Source organism: Naumovozyma castellii, chromosome 2 (assembly GCF_000237345.1).
Source record: "Naumovozyma castellii chromosome 2, complete genome".
NCBI classification, from domain to species: Eukaryota; Fungi; Ascomycota; class Saccharomycetes; order Saccharomycetales; family Saccharomycetaceae; genus Naumovozyma; species Naumovozyma castellii.
Window position 1 is genome coordinate 1,115,104 of NC_016492.1, and position 11,818 is coordinate 1,126,921.

General features: G+C 36.2%; 7 protein-coding genes across 7 annotated transcripts; 5 read left to right on the top strand and 2 right to left on the bottom strand.

Moving 5' to 3' along the window:
* Positions 1-100: 100 nt before the first annotated feature.
* RPN6 (proteasome regulatory particle lid subunit RPN6) lies at positions 101-1,369 on the top strand (the record flags this gene model as incomplete). The annotated part of the gene is made up of 1 exon (XM_003674994.1): positions 101-1,369. One exon carries the CDS (start codon positions 101-103, stop codon positions 1,367-1,369), a length of 1,269 nt encoding a protein of 422 aa, XP_003675042.1.
* Positions 1,370-1,599: 230 nt separating this feature from the next.
* On the top strand, positions 1,600-2,160 carry SNU23 (U4/U6-U5 snRNP complex subunit SNU23; the record flags this gene model as incomplete). The annotated part of the gene is made up of 1 exon (XM_003674995.1): positions 1,600-2,160. The coding sequence occupies one exon, from the start codon at positions 1,600-1,602 to the stop codon at positions 2,158-2,160; it is 561 nt and encodes a 186-aa protein (XP_003675043.1).
* A 317-nt stretch (positions 2,161-2,477) lies between these two features.
* On the bottom strand, positions 2,478-3,425 carry BUG1 (Bug1p; the record flags this gene model as incomplete). The annotated part of the gene is made up of 1 exon (XM_003674996.1): positions 2,478-3,425. The coding sequence occupies one exon, from the start codon at positions 3,423-3,425 to the stop codon at positions 2,478-2,480; it is 948 nt and encodes a 315-aa protein (XP_003675044.1).
* Positions 3,426-3,650: 225 nt separating this feature from the next.
* GET3 (guanine nucleotide exchange factor GET3) lies at positions 3,651-4,706 on the top strand (the record flags this gene model as incomplete). The annotated part of the gene is made up of 1 exon (XM_003674997.1): positions 3,651-4,706. The coding sequence occupies one exon, from the start codon at positions 3,651-3,653 to the stop codon at positions 4,704-4,706; it is 1,056 nt and encodes a 351-aa protein (XP_003675045.1).
* Positions 4,707-4,988: 282 nt separating this feature from the next.
* DUN1 (serine/threonine protein kinase DUN1) lies at positions 4,989-6,542 on the top strand (the record flags this gene model as incomplete). Its single annotated transcript, XM_003674998.1, has 1 exon — positions 4,989-6,542. The coding sequence occupies one exon, from the start codon at positions 4,989-4,991 to the stop codon at positions 6,540-6,542; it is 1,554 nt and encodes a 517-aa protein (XP_003675046.1).
* A 113-nt stretch (positions 6,543-6,655) lies between these two features.
* On the bottom strand, positions 6,656-9,955 carry POL3 (DNA-directed DNA polymerase delta POL3; the record flags this gene model as incomplete). The annotated part of the gene is made up of 1 exon (XM_003674999.1): positions 6,656-9,955. The coding sequence occupies one exon, from the start codon at positions 9,953-9,955 to the stop codon at positions 6,656-6,658; it is 3,300 nt and encodes a 1,099-aa protein (XP_003675047.1).
* Positions 9,956-10,283: 328 nt separating this feature from the next.
* On the top strand, positions 10,284-11,714 carry QRI1 (UDP-N-acetylglucosamine diphosphorylase; the record flags this gene model as incomplete). Its single annotated transcript, XM_003675000.1, has 1 exon — positions 10,284-11,714. One exon carries the CDS (start codon positions 10,284-10,286, stop codon positions 11,712-11,714), a length of 1,431 nt encoding a protein of 476 aa, XP_003675048.1.
* Between the last annotated feature and the right edge of the window lie 104 nt (positions 11,715-11,818).

Genomic DNA, 11,818 nt, shown 5'->3' on the forward strand with positions numbered 1-11,818 from the left:
GAAAGGGTGGCAAATATTTGAATCTGTTAAAGGATTGTACTAGAACCTCAAGTGTGCGTCGCTGAAACATCTTCCACCCTTATAAAAACTATACCATACAATGTCGATTTTAGAAGAAGCCAGAGAACTTGTAAAGAACCAACAATACGAACAGGCTGAAAAAGTCTATCTGGACCTCCTCAACAGGGATGTTAAGACCATCTCGGAGAAGAATAAGAACGAACAGGAGACATGCATCTTGGAATTGGGAGAATTGTATGTCACAACTTCAGCAAAGGAGAAATTACGAGACTTTATCCCTCATTCTACCGAATACATGATGCAATTTGCTAAATCTAAGACCGCTAAGGTATTAAAGACATTGATTGAAAAATTCGCAAACGTTCCAGATTCATTAGATGACCAAATATTTGTATGTGAGAAGAGTATTGAATTTGCTAAGAATGAGAAAAGAATCTTCTTGAAACATTCTCTCGAGATTAAGTTGGCTACTTTGCATTATCAAAAGAAACAATATAAGGACTCTTTGCAACTAATCAATGAACTGTTGACTGAATTTAAGAAATTGGATGACAAACCATCCTTGGTTGATGTTCATCTATTGGAGAGTCAAGTTTACCATAAATTAAGGAATTTGGTTAAGTCCAAAGCTGCACTAACAGCGGCAAGGACTGCTGCTAACTCGATTTATTGTCCATCTGTTACCATGGCTGAATTGGATTTAATGAGTGGTATTCTACATTGTGAAGACAAAGATTATAAGACAGCATTTTCATATTTCTATGAAAGTTTTGAAAATTTCCATAACTTAACTACCAAGAAGTCGTATGAAAAAGCTTGTCAAGTTTTAAGATATATGCTATTATCAAAGATTATGCTAAATCTAATTGACGATGTTAAAAACATTTTGAATGCCAAATACACAAAAGAAACTTATCAATCTCGCGAAATCGATGCAATGAAAGCGGTAGCAGAAGCATATAATAACAGATCATTACTTGAATTTAACACGGTTTTGAAACAATTCCAAAAGGAACTAATGGGCGATGATCTTACCAGATCTCATTTTAATGCTCTATATGATACCTTGTTGGAATCCAATTTATGCAAAATTATTGAACCATTTGAATGTGTAGAAATATCTCATATCTCAAAAATGATCGGATTGGATGCTCAACAAGTAGAAGGTAAACTATCACAAATGATCTTGGATAAAGTATTTTATGGGGTTCTAGATCAAGGTAATGGGTGGTTGTACGTTTACGACACGCCGCATCAAGATGCCACCTATGATTCCGCATTAGAGCTGGTTGGTGAATTAAACACCATCATAGATCAACTATTCGAAAAGGCAAGTATACTATATTGAGAGTAAATCTATGAATAAATACAATTATATGTACAGAAAGCATAATCAATCCATTCTTTAAATTATGTAGACTACCTTATATTTCATGATTATTACACTAAACTTAACATTCCAAATTCAAGAATGAAAAAAACAAAAAACAAAAACCGAAGACTTTATAAAAAAGGCGTTACGGTTTAATGTATAACTCGTAACTATGTTTTGAAAAATCAAAATAGTAAACTAGATATATGTCTAACTTTGGCCGAAGAACATGGGACAAGGAAGAATATGCTATTCAAGCACAAACGAAATCGTTGCATGAATCCTTAAAGCACACGCTCACGGCATCAGAACTATCTGAACTAAAGATTAGATATACCAATTATGATCAATTAATGAAGGATTCCATAAAGGGGATTAATCAGAAAGTTCTAACCACAGGCCTAACTTCATATAAGAAGGGAAAACAATTTGGTTTTTACTGCGAGATTTGCGATTTGACTTTTAAAGATTCTTTGCAATTTATAGATCATTTAAATCATAAGACCCACGAGATTAAATTTGAATTAACATTTGATGAACCACTAGTTTTAGATACTAGAGATAATGATGATATTGAGATAGATGAATTTTCTAATTCTCTTAAGGAGAACGTTAAAGCCTTTGTCAAAATACATAAAGCCAAACCAAAACGAGATAAAGATGCATCTGTAAAGAAACAAAGGAAGAAGAACAAAATAATAACCAATACTAATTCTGAGATTCATTCAATGATGGGTTTTACAGAATTTGGTAACTCAAAGAGTTAGGGAGTAGTTAAAACGACAGTGAAAAACAAAAAAGATTTATCTCAAACAGCTCGATCATTGTAAAGATAATAATTGAACACTGATGCATAATAACAATTACTATCTAACAGAAAGATCTACAATTGCATTTGCTTGATACAGGATAGCTGCTAAAAGGTTGACGTATTTCCAACTGATTTCACATAGCATCTAGGGGAAATTCTCCAGTCAAGTCTTTTACTTTTTTCATACAATACAAATCAAAAGTGAGTAAGATCGAAGATTTTGTAGATTTATCTTATATTTAATTTTAAATTAGTTCTCTGTATATAGATTGATTAAAATTCAACGATTGGTCCCGAGCCAATACTTCTCCAGGTAGTCATATCAACATTCCAATTACGCCACTTGTCCAAAAGAACACGGTCAACCTCCTGTGTTTGAACAGTTTGAGATGATACTGCATCCATATTATTGCCTGTAGACACTATATGAGGTTGTGAAGAAGAAGATGTAAAGGTTGTGAATTGCATTGCCGAAGGAGATGGCGCTTTTGCTAGTTTTTCTTCAGCTACATGTAATAATTGTTGAGTACTCTGCAATTCAAGTTTAGTAGAATGTAGTTCATTCTGGTTTGCTTCAAGTTGCTGCGTTAATTCCTGCACTTGTTCCTGTAATTCTTCTATAGTAGTCTCTTTATCAATATTACTGAATTTTAGCTTCTTTAATTCAGCATTTAGTTCTTCCACAGTTGATTTTAACTCTTTAATCTCTTGTGATTCCCTTTCTTTTTGAATGGTAGTCATAAAATCAGATTCATTGTCATCATTACTGCCGAATAGGTCATCATTCTTAGCAATGTCTTGATCTGCGAGTGGCTCATGTTTAGTTTCTTCCTCTAGTTGCTTTGGTTCTTCTGCAGCCTTTTCTTCTGTTTCCTTTGGTTTTTCAATATCTTCTTCTGCAACCCTCTTGTCACTCTCAGTGGGTAAAATTTCCGATTCTGGCTTATCTTGTTGATCATCTCTCCCTTCTTCAGTGGTCGCAAGCTTCTCCTCTGTAGGTTCAATACCAGTAGTAACTTCAATTGAAGAAGCTACCTCTCCTTCATTATTCAATTCTTCGGGTGCAGGTGTTGGCTGGGTAGATTCTTCCGTTTCATCCTTCTTGGTATCTTTTTTGTTCTTATTCTTCTTATTCTTCTTCTTTTTCTTTAATGCTTCCACTCTTTTCCTTGCTTCTTCTAATTGTTTTGCTCTTTTATCCTCAGCTTCCTGTTCAGACATCTTTACTCTTCGTAGAAATTATAGTATATTTTTGAAGTTATTTCCAACCTATAGTGTATCAACTCTCTGATCTTTTTATCTAATGTTAGTTAACGTTTACGTTGATCCTTTAATGGAATTTTTCACTGAATGAAAAAATGAAAATGAAATTTCAACAATGTCAAACCTTTCTCTGAAGGTCACTTACAAACCAAGAAAGCAATCATAGTCACAGCTGCAGAAACAATGGATTTAACAGTAGAACCAAACTTACACTCTTTAATTAAATCTACTACTCATAAGTGGATTTTCGTCGGTGGTAAAGGTGGTGTCGGTAAGACCACCTCATCATGTTCCATTGCCATTCAAATGGCTCTCGCTCAACCTTCCAAACAATTCTTATTAATATCTACTGATCCTGCACATAACTTGAGTGATGCATTTGGGGAAAAGTTTGGTAAGGATGCTAGAAAAGTTACCGGGATGGATAATTTGTCATGTATGGAAATTGACCCAAGTGCAGCTTTGAAGGATATGAATGATATGGCAGTGTCACGTTCTAATGAACAAGGTGGAGCAGATGATGGTTTGGGCAACTTATTACAAGGTGGTGCTTTATCTGAGCTGACTGGTGCCATTCCTGGTATCGATGAAGCTTTATCTTTCATGGAAGTGATGAAACACATTAAGAAGCAAGAGAATGGGGAAGCTGAAAGTTTCGACACTGTTATCTTTGACACTGCACCAACAGGTCATACTTTAAGATTCTTGCAACTACCAAACACTTTGTCTCAGTTGTTAGAGAAATTCAGTGAATTGAGTGGGAAATTAGGTCCTATGTTAAACATGATGGGTGCAGGTAACGTAGACATTGCCTCTAAATTAAATGAATTGAAAGCAAATGTAGAAACCATCAAACAACAATTTACTGACCCCGATTTGACTACTTTTGTCTGTGTTTGTATTAGTGAATTCCTATCTCTGTATGAAACGGAAAGATTAATTCAAGAATTGATCTCATATGATATGGATGTCAACTCAATTATCGTCAACCAATTACTGTTTGCTGAATACGATCAAGAACATAACTGTAAGAGATGTCAAGCCAGATGGAAGATGCAAAAGAAATATTTGGATCAAATCGACGAATTGTATGAAGATTTCCACCTGGTAAAGATGCCTCTATGTGCTGGTGAAATCAGAGGCCTAAATAACTTAAAGAAATTTTCTCAATTCCTGGATAAGGAATATGATCCAACCGCAGATGGTAAATTGATCTACGAATTGGAAGATAAGGAATAGACTATAGCTCATTAATTTGAATTAAATAATGTTACTTTAATATAAATACATTTTCTGTTGCCAATGGCAATGATCATGTGCAACGAAATGTAAACAGTAATATCGCCTAAAATGGCAAAAGGATGCTAAGTTGACGCGTCTGGAAATTTTTCATAGATAAAACACGAAAACTGGAATATAAAACAGGCTGGAAACTATTGTGCTTTGTTAAAATTATTCTTCCCATTCCATAGTCTGACTTTTCAAACACCTAAACCAGATAAGACCAACAACAATACTAATATGTCCACAGCTGTGAAAAGAGAGCGTTCCGATGAAGTTCATCAACCTATGAAGAGGCAACAAACAATCGTTGGAGAGCACAGCAGTATACCTGTGGCCACCTTACTGAATTTGATACCTGGCAAGGAACAAACTATTAGTATTGATAACAAAACTGTCACAACTGTGGGTAGAAGTAGATCATGTGATATCATTTTAACTGAAACAGATATATCGACAGTTCATTGCGAGCTGTATCTAATAAAGATGAATATTGATAATATTGAAAGATCGCTGATTAATATTATTGATAAGAGCAGGAACGGTACATTCATTAACGGTAATAGATTAGTGAAAAAGGATTGTATTTTAAAGAACGGAGATAGAGTTGTGTTTGGTAAGGGCTGTTCATTTCTATTCAAATACACTGCATCCAGTAATCTGCAAGAAATAGAAGATAGTACGGCGACATCTCAATCGGAGCATAACGAAGAATTTACAGGAGAGAGTGTCGTTGCCACAAAATCAGCTTCAGAAGTGGTTTTCAAGAAACCTCAACTGGGTTTCACATCCAGCCAAAACGCTACAAAGAAAATTGTCAGAACAAAGCAATTATCATTTTTTGATAAATACGTATTGGGTAAAGATTTAGGTTCAGGACATTATGCCACCGTTAAAGAAGGTATTAATAAAGTTACCGGCCAGACTGTGGCTGTCAAAATCTTCCATCCTCAACAAAATGATGATGAAAAGAAAAGTAAACAATTCAGAGAAGAAACAAATATCCTAATGAGAATCCACCATCCTAATATTGTCAACCTACTTGACTTTTTTATTGAACCTGTTAGTAAATCACAGATCCAGAAATACTTGGTGTTGGATAAAATTGATGACGGTGAGTTATTTGAAAGGATTGTTAAAAAGACTTGTTTAAGACAAGATGAAACAAAAGCAATCTTTAATCAAATTTTAATGGGATTGAAACATTTGCATCAACAAAATATCATTCATAGAGATATTAAGCCTGAAAACATTCTTCTGAACATCACCAGACGTACTAACCCGGAACAAAAGCAACTTGGTCCTTGGGATGAAGATGAAATTGATATCCAAGTTAAAATTGCAGATTTTGGTTTGGCCAAATTTACAGGTGAGATGCAATTTACTAACACGTTGTGCGGGACACCATCGTATGTGGCACCGGAGGTTCTAACAAAGAAAGGCTATACTTCAAAAGTCGATATGTGGAGCGCCGGTGTTATCCTATATGTTTGTCTATGTGGATTCCCACCCTTCAGTGAACAATTAGGTCCCCCATCCTTGAAAGAACAAATCCTTCAAGCTAAATTTGCATTCTATACACCATATTGGGATAACATTGATGACAATGTCCTTCATTTAATTTCGCATTTATTAGTTCTTGATGCAGATGCTAGATACAGTGTGGAAGATACTATCAATCATCCCTGGTTTAATGATACGAGGCAAGCAAATTCAGTTTCACTTGAGATGAAGCGTCTACAACTGAGTGACTCTCAAATGCCAAAGACTTATTCTGAGTTATCATGCTTGTAAGGAATGGCGGATAAGAACTAATGGGAATTGTTAAAATAATTAATATATGATACATATTTAGTAAATGTCGTTAGAAAAATCAGTCTATAAATTTAAATGCATAAGATGGTTCGTTACCATTTACTCATTTGCTCCATCTTCTCCTGTAGTTCCTTTTTCACCTTAACACGCATGTAAAAGATGTCACAATTCTTATTTGAACATAAAACTTCATTATGCAAAGTTCCTGCGCAACGTTGACATTCCGTCCACAATCTAGCATATTTCTCTTCAAGGTCTCTAATGTCGTATAGTGCTTTTATATACAATTCACCGGATCTCGATTGACAATTAGCACATAATGGACCCTCACCCTTTTTTAGAGGCCCCCTACAACCTTTACATGATGCAACTTTCTTCACAAAACCCATCAACCCACCTTTTGTTTCTCCAGTACTAATTTTAATAGATTTGACAACAAACATAGAGTTTGCCTGTTTTTCACCAATGATTGGAGCAATAATACTAATTATTGGATTCTGTAATTGATTTGTTAAATAATATTTGGAGTCAATTTGGATGTTATGCTCTAAAACGTATAGTGGATCTTCAGCTCTGTTGTAAAGTTTATCGTTACCACCAGTTATAACATAATCAACACGATCACCAACATTGGGTCCCATACCATCTCTTTTCTTCATACGCTCTGAAAGAACAGCATGCGGTTGCGGGTTCACATAGTTTGGAGCAAGCGTTTTGGATATAATTAACTTGGAAATATCAACTCTATTATGTAAAATATCATCAATAGTTTTTTTGACAAATTCTAGAGCACCATTGACATTTCTTTCAATCAGTATTTTCTTAAGAACTTTGTTCATCACAATGGACACCAATGAACAGGAATCACGACGAACCGACGCCAACCCCTTTTGGTCTAATTTGTCATACTTATCTGGATTCGTCCAATATAAACCAGCATATCTCTTTTTATTGATTAATAAATATGGAAAGTACGCCTTTTCGAATTCTAAATTGATTGGATTTTTGAAAAGTGTTGAGACATAAGCAGCTGCTTCTGTTCCCAACGCCATCGCTTCTTTCAAGTCATTGGTACCAAACTTAACCATAACAGAATCTGTATCACCATAAACAACAATAGCATCATTCTCGTATCCATTTGCCTTTGAGTACTTGTCCTGAACGGCATTTTTTGTCAACATAATCATTTCACGACCAAATGATGTAACACTGGAAGAAATCGCCAGGCATGGTAATTTACCTACTGTGGCACCTGTGAAACCATAAACAGAATTTGCAGAGATTTTTAATGCTAATTGTCTACCATTAAGAACATCTCTCTTAAAAGGATCTTTTTCATTCTTCAAGTCCTTCTTGGCACGTTTTCTGGCGTTAATTAACTCATCAAGAATGATTGGTAAAATACCACGTCTAATCTTACTTGTAACAAAGTAATCTCCATTCGGTGTTATCACATAATCTTCATCCTTTGTCAATTTTAGTCTTTCTACCGTAGCTTTATTACATAGTGTTGTATAACATAGATTATGAGCCATCATAATACTTGGATATAAGGAATTGAAATCCAAGGTTGCAATTGGGACATCGTAATAACCACGTATAGGTTCTATAACAGTAGCACCTTCGTATTGTTCATCAGACGCCTGTGACGACATATTAGGTATCACAGTATCAATTTGGATACATTTTCTGAATAATTGAGAAACAACTTTAATCTGTTGGCCTCTGGATAAAAGATAAGAAAATGGGACACCTGTGACACGAGCCATTTCTGTATAATTGACTAAACCCATTAACTTCTCCAGCAATCGAAGAGGTAAGTATGCATCCTTCAAACAATAAACAGCCAATCTTCTTCTAGTCTCACTGTCTCCATTTTGCAAGTCGGTAATTATACTGTAATGAACGTCCTCCTTTTGTTCACCAAGGAAGTGAGCTGAAACGGCATTCAGTGTATATGATCTTAATTTATACTCACGTTGTGCAAATTGCAGCAAATCTAATTGTAATCTTCCGTCGATGTTGATATTTTTAGATTCTCTGGTACCATATGCCTTCGAGGAGAAAATTGTGTCCTTGATCTCTTGCTTGACGGTTTTCAGTCTACCAAAAAAGGGGAATTCTTCTACTTTCAGAGCCCTGGCACGGTTAATTAAATATGGCAAATCGAAATTAGTTGTGTTGTACCCGATTATAACATCTGGATCAGCTTCCAAGATAAATTGACGCCAATGACGAAGCATATCTTCCTCTTTATCATGTGCAAATACTTGCGAACCTGTAATTGGGGAGCATGAATTTACGGTAAAGACGTTTCTAATGAATGGTTTCTTGGCACCAGCTACACTAACAACATTGGCAATTTGGATAACCGGATCTTCCTCCGGTTCAGGAAACACACCAATTCTACCTGCACATTCAATATCAAATGACAAGATTCTTAGAGGAGCCATATGAGACCAATCACCTTCAGCAGGATGAGCTACCAAATCCTTATAATTAATTGTTAGTTCCAGTTGACATGTTGATAATTTTTTGTTATCTGGAATCAAAGTATACTTCCCCTTGGGCAAAGTTATCCAGGACATCCCGACAATTCCACAATCGACCATCAATCTCAAAGGATATGCGATATTGTCGTATGTGGTAGTTCCATTGGAAAACCAAGAGTTATAAGTGTAATGTCCCTTCTCGAACCCTGTTCTTAACTTATTAATCAAAGAAGGGTATGTAACTAATACCTTCCAGAACGGCAGCTTCCCGTCCCCTGAATATCCCCATATAGATTGTTTCTCTACCACTTCTATGGAGTCTACACCGTTATCGAACATTTCATTAAGGTAGTTCAAAAACCTTTCTCGTTGTTGTGGATCCTTAGCATCATCTGAATTTGGTTGTGGGACGTATAAGTAATGTTTAAATCCGGTCACATTACAAAGCACAGAATAACCTTCACTGGTGACACCAAAAAATCTCACAACTGTAGAGGTATTATTATCCTTAAATCCACCGTTCAAGATACTCTGTTCGGCGTCAATCTGTTGAAACGAAATATCATGAGTTGCTGAAGAGAAGTCTCCTGGTAGAACAATACGACCATATTTAGAAGTATCCTGTTCATCAGCGGTTGCAGCATCATGTTCCATCATGGATAACTCCTGCTCGAATGCAGACTCCATCTGTGTGCCATGTAAATCTGTATCTTTCGCTTTGAAACCTTGTTCCCTGTACTTAGTAAATTTTCCTGTGGGAATGATCTCTATTGTAGATACTGGCTCGCTACCAAAACTGTGGTCTAGTGATTGTGGCTGTAGCTTCTTCTCAGTGGTTGAATCTCCTCCCTCCATATCCACATCTTCCACTTCGTCAGGATTCTTTAATTTGTCGGACATTTATTAATTATTCTTGTATCTAATCTGAGCCTTGTGCCTAACGTTAGGGTCCCTATATCAATTAATATGTGGGTCTTCAATCAGTAGAATAAGTAAGCACTTTCCAAAGGATATTTGTCAGAATCCTTCACACGTTCCTAATATCGAAACGCGAAACCAAACGCGTAACAGATTGTTTTCATCAATGAGTGAAAAAAAAAAGGCCAAGACTTCGTTCATCTAATTATAGAAGAGCGATTTTTTGATTCATCACCTTTAATTGTCACCTTCTACTGTTTACTTGACCTTTGTTATAATTCCCAATCGACATTGATCAGATAGCCCAAGAATGACCCAAGATACCAAACAATTATACATCGACGCTGGTCAAGAACACTTGTTCCGCCATTGGGACATTCTCACCGATGATGAGAAAACCACTTTATTATCCAACTTGGCTGTCGTGGCCGAGAGAAACCCTCCTGCCAAACTAATTGAGAGTTGTCAAGAAGCAATTCGTCGTGCTACTACAGCTGGGTCGTCATCTACCATCGAACCTTTGCCGGCAGCTTCATACCAATCCATCATTAATGCGCCACTGGTGGAGAGTGAATATCGTCAATTGGGGCTTGATGCCATAAAGAACGGTGAAGTCGCAGTAATACTAATGGCTGGTGGACAAGGGACCCGTCTAGGTTCCGCATTACCAAAGGGATGCTATAACATTGACTTGCCCTCTCAAAAGTCACTTTTCCAAATTCAAGCTGAAAAAATATTACGTTTACAGGCATTAACTGGATCAAAGTTCGATATTCCATGGTATGTAATGACATCTGCAGCTACAAGTGATAGTACTAGAGAGTTTTTCTCCAAGAATCTTTGGTTTGGTTTGAAGCATTCTCAAATTAAGTTCTTCAATCAAGGGACTTTGCCCGCATTGGATTCCACAGGTCGTCACATGTTGCTAAAGAATAGAGTTTCCCTGGTGGAATCTCCTGATGGGAATGGTGGGCTATATCAAGCCATTAAAGATAATAAGTTATTGGAAGAATTTGAAAATCGTGGTATAAAGCATCTTTACATGTATTGTGTGGATAATGTCTTGGCTAAAGTGGCAGATCCAATCCTTATTGGGTTTGCCATCAAGCATGGGTTCCAATTGGCAACTAAGGCGGTTAGAAAGACTAATCCTCATGAGCCAGTTGGTTTAATTGCTATGAAGGGTGGGAATAAACCTTGTGTCATTGAATATTCTGAAATATCTAATGAATTAGCTGAAGCCATGGATGAACAAGATGACACCTTGTTAAGATTAAGAGCAGGGAATATTGTGAACCATTATTATTCCGTTGAATTACTCAGAGAAGATTTAGAAAAGTGGTGTAACGAAATGCCATACCATGTTGCTAAGAAGAAAATTCCATATTATGATAATACTGCAGATAAGTTCATCCCCGTGGATTCACCAAATGGGATCAAATTAGAACAATTTATCTTTGATGTGTTTCCTGACGTTCCCTTGGAAAAATTTGGATGTTTGGAAGTCGATAGATCCAAGGAATTTGCACCATTGAAAAATGGACCTGGTTCCAAGACTGACAATCCAGAAACAAGTAAATTAGCATATTTGAGTCTCGGGACATCATGGCTGGAGAATGCAGGCGCAAAAGTTTTACCAGGTGTTCTTGTAGAGGTGTCGAGTCGATTAAGTTACGAAGGTGAAAATTTGTCACAATTTAAGGGTAAGGTTTTTAACGAAAAGAACATTGTCCTAGAGTAATAGTAATGAAAATATGAATACTAATCGGATATGGGACTTTATAGAGAATACACAGTTTTTTGAGGAATTTATTTACGTTATTTATTGTTGTTGTTGTTGTTGTT